At 39.4% G+C, this 16,824-nt stretch overlaps 1 protein-coding gene across 2 annotated transcripts in view; it reads right to left on the bottom strand.

Annotated features, from left to right (window-relative positions):
- Positions 1 to 16,824, bottom strand: part of EZH2 (enhancer of zeste 2 polycomb repressive complex 2 subunit) — a gene marked incomplete at its 5' end in the record, with an annotated part of 28,887 nt that overhangs the window by 126 nt on the left and 11,937 nt on the right. For both annotated transcript variants that reach the window (XM_082293920.1, XM_082293921.1), the window contains 11 exons: positions 692 to 776; positions 889 to 969; positions 1,762 to 1,843; positions 2,468 to 2,563; positions 3,395 to 3,573; positions 3,902 to 4,027; positions 5,187 to 5,227; positions 10,822 to 10,916; positions 11,284 to 11,453; positions 11,883 to 12,123; positions 13,082 to 13,173. In XM_082293920.1, the coding sequence (XP_082150046.1) occupies positions 692 to 776; positions 889 to 969; positions 1,762 to 1,843; positions 2,468 to 2,563; positions 3,395 to 3,573; positions 3,902 to 4,027; positions 5,187 to 5,227; positions 10,822 to 10,916; positions 11,284 to 11,453; positions 11,883 to 12,123; positions 13,082 to 13,173 (1,288 nt within the window). The remainder of the gene's footprint in view (positions 1 to 691; positions 777 to 888; positions 970 to 1,761; positions 1,844 to 2,467; positions 2,564 to 3,394; positions 3,574 to 3,901; positions 4,028 to 5,186; positions 5,228 to 10,821; positions 10,917 to 11,283; positions 11,454 to 11,882; positions 12,124 to 13,081; positions 13,174 to 16,824) is intronic.

Below are 16,824 nucleotides of genomic sequence, written 5' to 3'. Positions count from 1 at the left end.
AAAAAGCCAAAATCACAAATGAAAAAACAGTATCATGGAACATTTCAGCACCACAGCCCAGAATCCTCTCATACTTAGATTTTCCATAGTTTCCTCACCAGCTGGGGTGTTTCCTCCTTGTGTGAATTTGCAGGTGCATAACACTGCTGACCACTCAAGAAACTACTTTTAGAGGTGTTTGATCAAGAGACAAATCACTAAAATTCCATGCTTTTTCACCTTGAATGTCAGTCATTTTCAGTACTGGAAAGCACTGCATTTCTCAAGGTTGACCTACACAGTATTGCCACTGGACAGCTTAGTTTTTGTCAGGTGAGATGATTGTAGAGGAAAGTAAGAACACATTCTTAGCAAGCCCTTCTCTGTTGTAATTCTGAAATTTCACTCTCTGAAATTCCTGCCTATTTCTGAATGATGGGGGAGTTAACCTGTACTGGTACCAAGGGAACCCTACCAGAGAAAGTCTGTCTCCATTTGTCTCTACACGAGCTGCCTGTTTGCAGGCTCTTAACCAGCTGCTTTGCTTAAATGAGTCTTGCTATGGCATCTGGCTTAACAAAACCAGTGTGGGGAGTGCTGCTTCTGAGCTGCTGAGACCTGAGCTTGCAAGGATCAGGCAGGCACAGGAATTAACCATGAGCTGTGTGGCGATACTGAAAGTTAATCCCACCTGTGAAATCCATCTACCCACCTGTAGTCAAAGAACAGTTCTTCACCAGTCTGAATGGCTCTTTTAGCAAATATTCCTATTCTGTGATCACCATTAACCATCATAACTGTTTTAAAAGAAATTAAGTGTGTTAGTACAAATACTGATAAAATGCATGCTAAAGAAGTAGCTCATAGTATTTCATACATTGATGAAAAGAAAGTAAATGTGAAACTTACCTTTTGCATAGCAGTTGGGATTTACTGAATGGTTTGCAAATCTAATTTTGTTGCCCTTGCGTGTTGCATCAACCACAAAATCTACGGCGGGGGGCAGAAAAAAACAACAAAACCCACAAATGATGGATGGGTCAGCTAAAAACACATTTTTGAGTGAAATACCTAGTGTGTTTGGATCTTAGCAGCTGGAGAAGACAACTGCACAGCTTCCCACAGAGAAGAGCTGGCCCATCACCCTACAATAGCTGAACTCTGCTGCTCCGCACTGTGCTTCCCCTTTACCTCCTGCCATAGTGGCACCAGCACCTTAACTTCTCATTGAAGCTTCTCTACCTTTATTCCACAAGGACAAGCTCCATAAATATGCTAAGTCAACACTGACATAAAGCAGCAGGTCTTTTCTTCATTTCAACTATTTTTTAGTATTTTATGCTTGACACAGTGCAACCTGTATTTTTCTCTTCTAGTGGCAGCAGCCACATAATCTGTATGTGGCTTTTTTCCCCCCAACACAATTACCATCATAACTTACTGCTGATTTAATTCAGTAAAATTATTTCAGACAATACCTGGCAAGCCTTTTAAATTCTTTAGTCTACTTAATGTCTGCACGTAATTTTACTCCATGAAGTTCTACTCTTTTTGTATAGTTGCTTGTGTAATAGGCTCCATCACTACATCTAGCTGACTAGCACTGAGAGAAAACCCCAAACACTAGCCATCACTAGGATGAATCCACACACTGACAGGGAAAGATGTGTGGAAAAAAATTCTCATTGTCACCTGCTGTCTGCAGAAAAACAGGGCTGAGTGAAATGCTGAGCATACATACTTTGCGTATGCTGCCAAGGGTTGCAACTAATGCATACATACCATTATTCAAGTTAAACAGAAAGCTGCACATGTATTTGTCATACACTTTTCCTCTTCTGTCTGCCTCATCCTGAGAAATAATCTGAAAGAAACAGTACTTGTAAAAAAGAGAAGCACTCCTCCGTTTTGTAACCATAGCAGCTTAATGTCAACCCCCCCCCCACAGCGTTCTGAAAGAAAGGTGGGAGTTCTTTTTATTCTCTGGGATTCAAAGTATTCCCAAGCAGTGTTGTTTTCAGCAAGCATTCTGCATTTACCAAACATCCGTGCTTTGCTCTTAGCATAAATTAACTCTTTCAGAGCAGAAGAAAAGGAAGAATTGCTTCTCATCTCAAAATCGGGACTGCATACCTGATTCTGGGTTTTAGTGCTACAGAATATAGCTTAGCTAAAGCACCTACTGACTTTCAGTACTATACGAAATGATTTGCCACCAAATTACAAGCATGCTTGAACTGAAATTCCATCCAAGATAAAAATGACATTCCAGCCTCTCCTTCTCACAAGGACCTATTTCAAAATGTTTGTGACATTTCAGCTGTGTAGCTCCTGGGGTCTGAGCCTGTGACAGCAGCTACAGCCTGTGACGCTTAGTCAGCTCTGTCTAAACGTGATACCAGGTCACAGACAGTGGTATCCCATGGCTGGTCCCTGTCAATGCAGAACTTCACCAATTAAGCTCATAAACAGTGTTCTCCATCCTTACCTCACCACAGTATTCAGAGATGAATTCATTCTTCTGTACAGGATCTTTGATAAAAATTCCCCAGCCTGCCACATCTGAAGGTGCCAATAGTAAGTGCTGTGGAGCAGAAAAACCAAAAAGTTTAGACATGCCTAGCTTAGATTTGAGTTCAGGTTTTTTTCCATTTTGTTTTGTATCACTTAGTGAAATGTGTATGTTGGGACTCCAGGAGAGCAGACAAATCCAGTCTTCCAATAATCAAACACACACTAAAATTACAGTTTGTGGATCAGAAGATGTATGTAAAAGAAAAATGACCAAGTATTTGAAAACTACTAAAAATTTTAGTTTAACCTTTAAGTGAGGGTGTTACATAAAAACTTATTTACTAAAGACTTCAGCCTCAAAAGGTCTGCAGATAGGAGCCCACTACTCAGCTCAGTCATCAACTGTTTTGTGAGATGTTCCAGAGTAGAAATAAACTTTGGCTTATTGATTTATTTATTTGTCAGAACTGAATGGGCTTTCAAGATATCCTCGGTAGACTGTATACAAGTTTATGCCTTAGAAGAAAGGAACAGGTTCCAGACTCTGGGATAAACTTCTTTATGCTGATCTGGGGAAAGACTGCTGAGGGATCGCTTTAGAACAGCAGTCTATTTGCAACTAAGAAGCAAAGCCTGAATGGGAAAAAGGAGATATTCTGCTGCAGTGCTGCACAGAAAACACTAATTGTTACATGACAAAATGTAGAAAGAGCTTAACAGCAGCACACGAGCAAGCTAACAAGTGACAACTTCCTTGCTGTTTTGTTTGGTTTGGGTTTTTGTGTTTTCTTTTCCTGTTTGACAGCATGAAGGCAAATATTTTCAAGTTCTCTGGCTTGAAAATATCAGAACACCTCAAAACCCAGGCAACAGGCATGCAGTTGCATAACTCTGGACATACTTTTTTGGATCCTCTCTGAATGCTGCAGTTCTTGCAAGAAACATTTTTGCTGTCCCAGTGGTCAGCTGCTCCACAAGTCAGACAGAGGTCAGGATCACACTCACGGACAGCCAGGTAACAGGGGCACTGCTTGGTGTTGCACTGTGCTTTACAACGACACCCAGGAAAACGATTTTGGCCTACAAAGGAATGAGTGGGAAAGGAAGAGAGCACGTATGAAAAAGTACAGCATAAAATTAAGATTGTGCAGTTTATAGCATATCAGGATACTGGCAACAAAGCAACTGATATCTGCAGAGGACATTCAGAAGTACTGTAAATTCTTTCCTTTCCCGATTTTAATTACTCTTCCTCGCACTTAATTACTTTAATTACACATGCTCGCACTGTTTGACACAATTTGCTGCTCCTGTAACACTGTCTGCAGTATGGACAGACTGGTAGGACAGAGCTCAGTGGTGGGACAGTGAGAGAAGTTTACAGATCACTTTAAAATGTTTTACTTACATTCTGAGCTGCACTGACAAAACTTCTCACAGAAGTTTTGAGCAATTACACATGGGCATGAGCTATCACAAGGCTGACGTGGGTGATCACATGGCTGATAGTTGTAAACGTGATTCGATGACCCATCTGAATAAAAATAGCAACATTTTGTAAAGTTGAAAGTTGCAAACAAACAATATACAATATACAGTTCCCCTCACTCTAAGGTAAAAATTCCCTTTTAGTCATTTAACTAAGAAAGCCCAAACATGAACAAAAAACCCAAACCCACAGCAAGTGGGGTTAAGAACCCAAAAGACACCAAACCAGAACTGTAACATTAGTGAGGTGTTTTACACCATTAGCTGCTTCCTAGTGCAGCTCATTCTGCCATTGCTCAGCTGCTTTGAGTATTCAGAGCTGAAAGCCGTTTCTGTGGAAAACTGAAAAACGAAACTACAATGGTATAATTTCCTGTCTGAACGTGTTTTGGAATAGCACTGATATTATTCAGCAAAGTAAATTTGCTTAAATACCCAAAGCAATTTTTAATGTGGAACAACAGTCAACTTTCAAACAGGTAACACTGGCAATGTAATCCCTTTATTATTATTATACCACTGTGCTTTCCCAAGTCAATTTTCCAGTACAGACAATGCTGAAGTCTTCTAAGCAAGAAAGGAACTACCAGGGACAAGTCTAGAGCTTTACCTATAGAGCAGCTAGGAAAATTTGGTGCTATATAAATTATATTTGCTATTAATACTCCTGAGCTTGGTTTGGGTTTGCATGAATTTGTAAATTTGTAAAAATGCTCAAGTTAGCAATTAGCAACAAAAAAGGAGAGAAACAAACTGATCAATTATTTATATTGCTAGAAGTCCCAACCACTCTCAACAAATTTTCAGAGAACTATTTCTAAATTAATTTAAAAAAAAAAAAAAAAAAAAAGGGCACTTTTTACTGCAGCTCCTATCCTTAATTCTGTTTTTACCTCTCCTTCAATGAGGCCATACTGGAAAGACTGTAAACTCAGCCTCCTTCCCTTTTTATTGAATTACACAGAGCTCTTCCAGCTATGTAAACCGAAGAGTACCTGTTGTCCCTACAATATGGGTAGTGAGAGTTTACTTTTTTTTTTTTTACTTTTCACTCCCATATAATTTCTAGCTTCCCACAGAACATATATAATGGCCTAACATTAAAAAAAACAAATAATCAGGCCCCCCCCAAAAAACCAAAACCAAAAAAAGCAATAGTAGATTCTTAGAAGTTCAGGACATAAATTGAATGGAAAGATGCTAACCCTTTTTCAGCTGTATCTTTCTGCAATGAGCAGCCCACAACCTGCAAAAACACAAAACAAACAAGAAGGTTGACAGGAACTCCTCCTGCAGTGGGCTGGGAAAGGCAGCTGCATCTTGTACCCACACTTGACTTAAGATGGGAAAGCTTCTGGAGACATGAACACCTGCTAACTGCACACAAGTCAGAGGGGCTGCAGCAGAACCACCCTGTCCCAGTCTCTCGGGCTTGACAAGATCAGAGCTCTGCAGGCTGCTCCCCCCATTCCCCACATCATTCCTCTAGTCCCAGGATTGTACAGACGAGCAGTCCCCACCCAGCCCAGGCTAGAGATGCTTAAATTCAGATGGCCTTGAAGGAAACCCTGCCAAGAGCTGCTTCTGGCAGGCAGGAGCAGCAGCGAAGGAAGGATATGAAGGTGCAGATCTGCAGGGTCATGCCTAAACAGGGGGGTGAAAGTGGGACAGCTGTTTGCTTCACAGGACTTGGCCCCAGCACCACTCTGGTTGTCACCTCAGACCACAGCCAGGTCCTACCCTTCACCTGAGGAGCTCCAAGTACTTGAGCACAGGAGACAATGTCTGCCTGGCACAGGCACACTGCTGGGACCTCAGTACTCTTCCTGGCTGGATACTTTTCCCCAATTGTCCTGGCTGGTGGTGCTGCACTGAGCCTTTTCCCTTCTACTTTAAAGTCTACACTCCTTTCTCTCATGTTCTTACAGTTTTCCTTCAGCATCCCCCTTCTCAGGTAGCTCAGCCAAGCACACCCTTTGCCAGAAGTGGTGGTTTTGTTGTGTGGTGGATTTTATTGTTTGCATTTGTTGCTTTGCCATGTTTTTTTTAAGAACAACATGCTCTTGGTTATCATAACATAACTCACTATACTTGAAAGTTCTTGCAAGTTACAATTCCTCCTTTATTTTGTATCCATTTCATATTGCAAGCTCTTTGGCCAGGGAGTGTCACCTATTCCACAAACAATGTCAGATACAATCAAGTAAAAACACCTGTCTGGACCTTTGGTACCAAAAGGAAAACCAGACTTTTAATTTCAGTAGCCCTAAAATTAAAGGAGAAAGCAGTTGTTTTATTTTTCTTACTTTATTTTATACTTCCTTAGTATATCATATAACAACATGACACCAATATGGGAGAAGCCTCATTCCCTGGCCAAATAATACATTGCCAGCTGCATCGAGCAACCTCACTTCCTCTGCAGATTTACTGAGCAGCCCAAAACACTCATGAACACAGGTACTAAAAGATCCCCAGCACAGAACACCTAGAAAGCTGTTCTGCCTTTCAGTGACCGCAACACTCCTCAGAAGTTTGCACTCCAAAAAAATATCTCCCACTGTAACTACTTAAATAGGACTTTTTAGCTGCTACTTCTTTCATAAAACCACAGCAGCTTCTACTTCAACCAAATGGTGTGCTGTGCCCTCCAACAGCTTCAGATAAATAAGATTCTCTATAAAATTGCCCTTTTAAAGCTTTATTGTGAGCTTTTAACTCGACAACCAACTTTCTTACAAGCACTGAAGGATCCCATACAAGTTAGAAACCAACAAAGGCAGATTTGTCCAAGTAACTAAGGCTGAGGGGAAGGAAGAAGCCCAGCATCACAGGGTACTGTAATAAATAGATGACATTCCTATTAAGAGTGATTTACTCTATAAGAAAAGGCTACCAACATACATTTATGAATTCTGAGACTGATTCTGCAAGAAGACACTTCCCATATACCAAAAGGAGTGCAATTTTTACTTAAATTACTCTAATGCACATCAAACTACTTTCTTTCTTGTCTGCCTGGTATTTGGAAAATGTAACATACCATATTTTTGAACAAGTCTTTCACAGAAACTTGTCTGTCACCCCAAGATAATAAGGACCTACTAGCACACCAAACCCTTAAAAGCATTCTGTGGCCAGACTTCTTAAAATACCCTTTCATTAGCAATTAGCAGCTTTACTTTTTCTCCTGAAGTAAGCACTATCCTAATACTTTAAATGTACACACACATCAACGAAGCATTAATAGTAACAAATCAAAGCAGAAAGAAAACTACAGGTGGCAGTCACAATGGGAAAGGCATCCATCTGCTCTGCCCCTCTTCTGGAGAGACTGGTGTCACAGGAGGGAGAGAGGCCAGTGAGAGAAGGGCTGGAGACACGCAGTGGCAGCAGGAATTGTGGGGAATGACACAAGACAACAGGCAGCAGGCTGCCAACACTGACCAACCCGACAGGAGCTTTGACTGCGACAATCCAGTAGTGCATTCACTGCCTTGTAACTTCCAAAAACCACCACAAAGCACTGCAAGTTCCCCTGGTTAGTGCACAAAGCTGAAGCCTGAGTAAGCACCATACTAAAGGTAATCATTTTCATATCTGCCCTATAATCTGCCATCTTAAACAGAAACAAAAGGCAAGACCTGTTCCCATGCAGCAGGAAGCAGAGGCAAGGAAAAGACAAAGTTGAAAAAGCACTCACAACTTGAAGCTTCATTAAAAAAAAGCCAACTGGAAACTTCGTGGCAGGTTTCCAAGCAAGCTGGTGGATTTGTACATCTGGTTGCTGACATCTGCAGGAGAGCCAGCTTAGAAAACAAGTGTTTGCAGAAGCATCATGACAGAAGTCAAAGATCTTGTTCTTCTCTCCTAGCATCCTACTAGACTTTGCCAGGGGTTCTAAGCAGCAGCGGTGTCAGCCAACCCAACACTAACAACACTCTTTGGAAGAAGCTACTCCAGCATTTCTTGCCCCGCACAGGGATACTCTGCTATCAGAAAGAGCACTGAAAGTTCAAAATACATGCCAATTATGTCCAATACATCTTTGCAGTGTTTGATGTTCTGGCATCACTCAAAAGACTTTAGTCTCCCAGATCATCTTATCCACAGCCTCCCCACCACTCCAAGACTCAGCCTTCTGACCAGGTGGCACATAAGAACATCTGCGCCAACACCTCAGCAGCACCTTTTGCCTGATAACAGTGAGACTTTAAATCCCTACAAAAAGGCATCCTGAACTCTTGGCAGAGCTGCATAAGCTATTCAAACACATGCAGTGAACAGCAGTCCAGCAGAAGGTAAGGACAGGAGAAGGAAAATGAGAAACTGGTGGGAAAAAAAGAAAATACTTTCAAATAAAATTTACTAAGTGGCCTCTGAATAGGGGATGAGGGAGAAGAGGAAAACCGAAATAATAAAGAAGCAGAGTTTTACATGGCCTTAAAGTCAGTTCCAAAATAGAGGAATGAGTGCTAATTAGTTAAAGCAAATGCAACTCAGCTCCCAACAATGGAAGAAAAACATACAGATGAAACAATGAACACTACTGAAGCACACTCTCCCTCCAGCATACACCCATGCTTTTCAGAATTCTTTCTTCATTCAGATTTTTGATTGGCTTCTATGCAAAGTACTCACTTCTCATCAAGGCAGAGTCTTCTCAAAATAACATATTAATCTGGTACATAGGCGAGGCTCTGACACTTACTGGTTCTCCAAAAAGCAACTATATTAAAAGTTGTCTTCTCCCACTGATCACCCTTATTACAGCTATCTTAGCAAAAATGACACAGGAAGGAGGGAGACAAGATATTTCATTATCCAAGAGGGGTGCAGTCTTGCCAGCTAGTTGTTCAGTATGCCCATATGGGCACCAAGGTGACTTGGGAAATAGGCAAAGTCTTGCAAAAAAAGATTTTATCTGCTCTCAAATCAGTTACAAGAGGCCAGCAAAGGCAGCCTTTTGCTGCTGCTTTTCTCTTTGGTAACTCTGCTTTAGCTCAAAGCCACACACACACACGAGGAAAACCTGCCAACAGGTAAGACCCTTGCAATGGAAAAAGGCAAAAGGAAGGGAAGGGCCTCCCCGGCTCTAGGACTGGATTTACTCTAAGAGTGAGCAAACTCAAGTAAAAGAAAGGTAAGAAACAGGGGAAGACTTCTAAATGGTTGTCCCAATTGCTGGTTGTGGGAGACCTTCAGAGTGCTAAGGTTACAGCAGGATGTAGGTGGGCTAAACTGCTTTCCTTTTTGAAAAGGCTACTGCCCATAGAAGAATGGAGACAGCTTGATTGACACATATTCTGGGACATGACATTTGTAAAATTATCTCCTTCCTTCAATGAGAGTTTAAAGAATTAAAGGGCATTTCAAAACTAAATTGCTACCATGACAGGTTTTATATGGGCAACTAATAAAAACAAAATAAAGTCAAGAAACCCCATGCAATAGTGTGTGCTTTTATTTACTTGGGAAAAAAATACCATAAACTAAAAAAAGTCTGAAAACTCCTCCAACAATGTCAGCCTGGTAATCATACAATCCATTTCAGCAGCAAAAATACATTTGAGCATTTTAGCTACTCTTTTCAAATAGATGTAGTGGCACCATTTTTATAGCAACTTGTGTGAATCTGACAGCAAGCTAATTCTCAGCTGCATATTCCAAACTTGCACCATGGCTAATAACCTAAATTTAAAACAGCCAAGCCTACCAAATGCCCAGACACTTGAAAACTGTGCCAAGAGCATTAAAATCAATAGCTTTTGCTGAGAACAAAATCTCTTCCAGATGCTCACTGAATCTTTTCCCAGCTCACGTTGCCTGCCTCTATGCTACAAAGCAGAAATATTCTACTCCACATCAACAGGATCTTTGAACCATTTCAGGAATTTCACTAGGCCTGGAAATAATAAATAGACAAGCTAAGACAGAAGCAAGAATTGATGGGAGAAGAACTGGAAGGACAAACTTGGGGAAAAAAAGGAAAGTTAAAGGGAGAAATAGGAAATTATATGGAAAAAAGTACTTATTGCTTGCTAAAGAAATGTTTTTGCTAATTTTCAGTCAGCTTTTTAGCTCCTATGGTCTTATCTCTGGAAATAAAAATAATCAATGCAGAGCTGCATTTTCCAAACCTCGAAATTCTCAAAGAAAAATGCACTTCACAGAGAGACAGTAGCCACCGAGTCTGCAATTTCAACAGAAATTATGACATATGGTCTTCGTGGCTCCAGAAAAAGCTTTATTTTGTTCTTCATTGCAGCTTCACTTCAAATAATAACTTGTTAACCTGGTTCTTTAGTTGGTGCTCTAAGTGCTAATGAAACTGGGGTGCTACAAAGGAATAGTCTCTCCTAAAGAAAAAAAAAAGGCAACCCTACTAGCTTGCTAGAATACATTTCATCATTAAAAAAAAAGGTTTAATCTTAAAATACCATATAATCATTACTCAATCCTATTGAAACGTTTCCAAATTTTATGTTTATTGCTGTAAAAAATAATTATACCACACTATCTTGAATGCTGCAACAAGCTGCATAGGTGATTTCTAATCTAAACAGAGTTTTGACTACTTGCAGTAATACACCTATAAGAACCTGGCTGTTAAAGAGCTTAAAAATAAGGGAGAGGGAAAGAGAAGAGGAAGGTTATACTTGCCAAGGCAGTAAGACTTTTGTCTGAAACTAAAACACCATGTTGTTTTATTGCTGCAGCTTTTGGTTTTGGAAGCAAAAGCAGAAGAGTTGCACAACTTTTCCTCCAAAAAACTTTCTGCTCTGATCCCCTGTATCTCCAATTTATTGTTATGCTAAGGGTATTTAGTAACAGATTTACCTGTGTTTCCTTTTCTTCTTTCTGGGAGGAGTATCAACATCTTCAGCAGGGACTGGTGCAATAATACTAGATTCCTTTACTCTAAACTCATACACCTAACAAGAGATACCATAACACATCCACGATAAATCTCTCACTAGTACAAAGTTGCTCATATTCTAAGTTAGTATGATTTCCTCCAACCAAAAACTTACAGATTATATCCAGTCATAGTCTCTTTTCAATACATTTAAAGTTGATTATTTTTGTCATTTAAGAACTGATAGTCCAATTTAAACCTCCTGTAAATTTAATTTTAAAACAGTTTTAAAACTATTGTGGTATGAATTCTGGACCATAGCATTCTTGGGAAAACCAAGAATATTAATTACTTTTCCCTTTTAGTAATCAATACTAGTATTTGTATAGTTTAGTTGTAAAAGCAAATTGCTATCACTCTTAGCAAGTAGTTTCCCTTCTTACCTGTCTGCATGTTTTGGTCCCAATCAGTCTGGCAATTGCACAGAAGTTGTCATAGTAGGTGCCAATAAGAACTCTAAACATTGAAGCTTCTGCACCACTCCATTCCACATTCTCTGGAGGCTCAATATTTGGCTTCATCTTTATAGGTGTTTGACACCTAGAATTTGCTTCTGTAATAAATAATCGAGAGTAAGGCTACGTTTCAAAATTTACGTTGCCCTCAAAAATGTCAAATCATTAACTGCAGTTAAAAACTACCCCAGGTTTTTTGTTGTTGTTTCCTAAGTGCCAGGAAAAACAGCACTTTTCACATGCCTCTTACAGAAGCTAATAGTAGCTACTCAAATTACATGGCCTGTACATAAATTGAGACAATACAGACATTTTCTTTCAGTTGGATTAAACTCATATTATTATTACTCTGTCTTTTCACTCAGTTCCATACATTCCAAACACATGTTTTCTAGGATTGCATGGCTCAACTTTTTTTTTTTTGTTGTTGTTGAGGTTTTTTGGGTTGGGGTTTCTGTTGTTTTGGTTTTGTTTCATCCTCTCAAGCACTGCAGCTCATTGAATGAAGCAGCACTGCCCAGTCTTACCAGAGGAGCTGGATGTTTCATCTTTCTTTTCCTCTTCCTCTTTATCATTGTTTTCTCCGCCGGTCTCAGTGCCAGCCTCCCGATCGCTGTCCGTGTCCTTTGACTCCAGCACGTTTATGGTGGGTGTGCTGGGCCTGCTGGTGTTGTTTGGGAGCCTCCCCCTGCGGCGGCCGCCGGGGCGCTTCGGCGGGGTCTTGATGCGTTCGGCGGTCAGGGCAGCTGCAAACTCCTTTGCGCCTTCCTGGACACAAAACATCACAGTTTACAGGAAAAGAAGCTAGAAGTGCTTCTTTCACTTGTGGTCAGGGCTCGTGGGAGAACACCTTCTACTTGCATACTGAGTAACTTCCCATTGTTCTACAAAACAATCACGCGCACAGAAATTCCAGTGAAAGGCCCTCCAACCATGAACACAAGCACTTTTGATAATACCATGAAAAAAATCTACACTTACTAAGTACTTATGTCATTATTTCGGTTCACCTTTTACTTTGGCTGCCAAGTGAAAAATAATTCAGTCTAAATTTCTATTTTCTCAAATGACAGAAAAAAATTAGAACTTCCCACAGAAAATACCTGTAAAAATACAAGAACTCTTCTTGCACATTGTACTTAAACAATATGTGTTCTGCATTTTTTAAAATGCAAGCAATTGGTAATTTGTTTTCTAGTGGAAAGGGGTATGACATTGTGTAGCAAGTTTTTAGATGGGAAAATTGCATAGTTTCTCATACTAAAAAATTTAGGGGAATTATGAGAGAGATTTAAAATTACATTACTGAAGATTTCACTTTATTAATTTCCATCCTGTTTTTTCTTAAGAGCACAAGTCCTGGATGGACTGTGCCTTTGACAAACTAAAAAAGCTTTATAATTTTTAGTTGTGATATCATTTACAAGAGAGCTAAATCTGAAGTTCCTTGACTAGATTGGACACAATAGCAGAAACATCATCATTAGGGGATAGTAGTATTTCTTCCCTACAAATATCTCAGGCTACATCTACAAGTATTCCTACTCAAGATGACTGGAAGTTAAATTTTTTCTTTCACACCAGCTGAAGGTAATATACTTGACTGCAAGTGGCCCACAAGCAGATGCACTATCCTAGATCCAGCATGTCCTTAAATTAAGCGTATCCTGCTATACTGCAGCTAGCACTAGCACTCAGTGAATTGTGATATATAAAATTATCTTACCAAATGTTGATAACAGTGAGGTCCACAAGGCTTATTATCTAATGCTGTTTCTGTATTCTTTCGTTTATAAGTATTAGGAGTTGCATGGAATGCTGTTGAATCAAAACATCACATTTTTAAGTTTTCAAATAAAAATACATTCAATATCTAACCTGAAACAATATCAAAAACACAATATTACCAAGACATCACTAAAGCCAGAGTACAAATATTAACAAATAGTAAAAAACCCACAAAATAAACCCCATGTAGTGACATATGACTTACCACTTAAATACACAGAGACAGCACATAGGTAAGTTTCACATATCACAGAATGGTTTGGGTTGGAAGGGACCTTAAAGATCATCTAGATCCAACCCCTCCCTGCCATGGGCAGGGACACCTTCCACTAGACCAGGTTGCTCAAAGCCCCATCCAACCTGGCTTTGAACACTACCAGGGATGAGGCAACCACAGCTTCTCTGGGCAACCAGTTCCAGTGCCTCGCTTCCTTCATAGTGAAGAATGTTTTCCTTACATCAAATGTAAACCTATCCTCTTCCAGTTGAAAGCCATTATGCCCATTTACATCAGCAAAGACAATCATCACATTTGTTTCATGTATCAAGGAAGATCTGGTGTATCACCCTTTCCAGCAAAAGAACAGACCTGACTTTGTTGCCATGTTAAACGGAATTATTCAGGGCTTCTCCTATTAATGATCATCTCTTCAATGTGTAAGATTCGGTTGTTAAATTTCTATCTTGTCAAAAAATCCAACCCCATGCACACTTTGGAAAGGTAATAGAAGCCACTTTGCATTTCTCACATAGTGAGAAGGACACATAAGCATTTTTGCTCTATTAGTTTATCAGCACCACAGCTAAGCTGACAGGATATAAGAATTCAGTTCCTGTATCCCAGCTGCAGGGTAAAAATGAGTTAGCATTGCACAGTCACTATGGATAAGTGAGCTAAGCCTGCACCTTGCAGAGAAGTGTCTGGTCCTGTATCTGATGGACTCTGTACAGCTCTGTAAAAGCTGCAGAATGGTGACTCAGAAAGGAGCAGGACTGGCTATGTTACACGTGCAACACAAGCACCTCATTAACAAGAGGGCAGAGTTTCCTACCCATTCTCTCTGCCAGAGTCAGCTCTCCTCCTGGCCAAGCCCTGTCTCCCAGCAGGATGTTTTCAGAGAGACTGACTTTTCACAGTTTTGCTGGAAGTCTTGGGAACTCCTCTGTACCCCTTAGACAGCTTTTCTGAAGCCTGGAAAACCTGCCACTAGAAGCTCACCAAAACTCATACATTCAGGCTCCCACATTATATTAGGAGCTTTTTGAGATACTGCTATAAGTTTTCTGCAATTGTCTTTTTAAAAACGACTCATCTGTGCTCAAGGAAAAATTATTTTGTTTTTTAGAGAGAGAGAGACAGATATCAATCAATATTTTTTCCCTCTAAATGTGTTAACAGTGGCATACAGAACTGCAAGGAACAAAAATGAAGAATGGACCGAAATTTAAAATGAAAAAAGAAGAGACTACTCAGTGCTAGCTGTCTGTTTGCTAATGCTCCATGAAGGCCCAGAAAAGATGCTCAACTGAAAATGTGCAATTTCCAAGCTATGTAGAAGCACTCATGCTGCAGTTTTACTACAGCTGCAGTTGGGCAACTGTAACTTACAGTGAAGGTTTTAAACATTCAGTGAATAAAAAGCGCTGATATTCAAAATTAAAGAAGAAATCCCTCCCCTCTTACCCATATTAATCTAAAAGTGCTGTTCCACACCAACACCTCACACACCTCCTTCATTAAGCCACCACCATAGGCTTTCCTATTCATCTTATTTCCAGATCATGCTCAAGGCTTCTCTCTGTATGTCCACTATGCTTTAAAGACTCAGCTTTTTAAATACAGTTCCTTCCCTTTTAAAGCAGGGGGGCAGAGTCCACATGTCTTCCCAGACAAAGCTTTTAAAAGCAAATTTAATTTCAGTGGTCTAGTTTGCAGCATAGCTCTGCAAACACTTGTTTTGGCACCAGTGGGGAGGGTGACCAGTTCCATCTTAGAACCATCACTTCACATTTCCCTCCCATAAAGGAGGGTGGGTTGAAAAATCAGATCATAAATTCTGCAATATTGTGCCTGTATTAATGATAGCAGCACATGGGAACCCCCCAGGAAAGCAATGTACTCTTCCAAGGCTTTCTTAAAATGGTATAAACAATATAAAAGTATCACTAATTAAACATTACATCCCTTTCTCCAGACAAATATGTTATATTTTATAAATCTGGAAACACAAAAAAAGCTTCCCTCTTCTATATATGGCATATAGATATATAAAAATTATTTACAAGCAAGTATACGAATGTAATTTATGTGTATCTTTGCCATTAGTGCTCTTTCTTCCCCCAGATTCCAGTTAAAAGCTTTTATTGCTACACCACTTCTCATGTTTCACATACCCCTCAAGTGTTCATATATTCTGTAGGTAAAATATGTTACACTTTGTTACAATAACAAAGAAACCATGCAATTTAATGCAGTTATTCCACCTTTTTTCATCTTTTAAGAAACAATGAGATGATGGGAGCCCTTTACCCAAAAGTAGGGGGGAAACCCCCACATTTTTCAACACTGCATCTTTAAATTTGCACAGTGTATCATTTCATTCAGGGTTTTTTTCCATTTAACTGTTTTACCTCTTCTTCATACTACAAGGAAAATAATTTTTCAGCAATGCAAAAGATCAGTAAAACATTTGCAAGTCAAGATCTATACCAGACTGCTGCAATGTACAGAAATCAAAGCTATTCTTTTTATATGTCACTTGCAGATGCAATCATTTCTCTCAAAAATTTGTTTCTGCAAGGTCCTGAAATGAGTATTTTTTTAAAACTTGTTTTCCTTTAGAAAATGAAGAAATGCTTAATTTGTAATATAATGAAGCAAACCAACCTTTGATATTTTTAAACCTGTGAGACTTCAATAATAGGCTACATCTGATACTTAAAATTAGAATCATATCTTGTGTTTGACTATTTAAAAAACACCCAACATGGTAGAGTAAAGACAACTACAGGCAAAATCTACCACCTCTGTTGTGAGGTATTTTTTTGTGAGGCTTGTTATAAAGAAAGGACCCAAGACAAAAACAAAACTATTTGTATAGCTGTATTATGAATTTTTAAAATATCAGTAGTAATTTTTTTCAAAAAAATCACAGAAGACTTTATAGAATTTCCTAAACACCTGAAGTCTTCATTTCTTTAACAATTTCCTTAAGAGAAATCATTCTAAAATGGCTTCACTGACCATGTTTTCTGTCTTCGAGATTTATTATCTGTCTCATCCCCAATGGGCTCAGCTCTCATTTTCCATAATGTGAAAGTACACAGGCAACAGTTTAGCCTGAAATGTACATTTGCTTCACAGTCAAGCTATTTGGGAAATTCTCCCTACCTGATATTTTTCCTTCTTCTAAATTCTTTGTTAGTCCAGACATTTAGGCATAATTCCTTGCTGTCAGCAAATGAAGTCGGTACACAAGTTTTTTCAGTTATGTCATCACCTGCACATAAAGGGATTGCCAGGTCGTCAAGGGGACTTGACACGTTAAAAATCTAATGATAACTTTTCCTATATTAAACTCAAATGTTCTAGAATAAAGATTGGAAACTCCACAAAATAAGGCTAATCTTAACAAAAATGGGATCTAAGAGGGGGAAATACAAAAAGCAAAACCAGACCTA

Source organism: Coloeus monedula (assembly GCF_965178545.1).
Source record: "Coloeus monedula genome assembly, chromosome: 1".
Lineage (NCBI taxonomy): Eukaryota > Metazoa > Chordata > Aves > Passeriformes > Corvidae > Coloeus > Coloeus monedula.
Note: the sequence above shows the minus strand (reverse complement) of the source record. Positions and strands in the feature narration are given on the sequence as shown.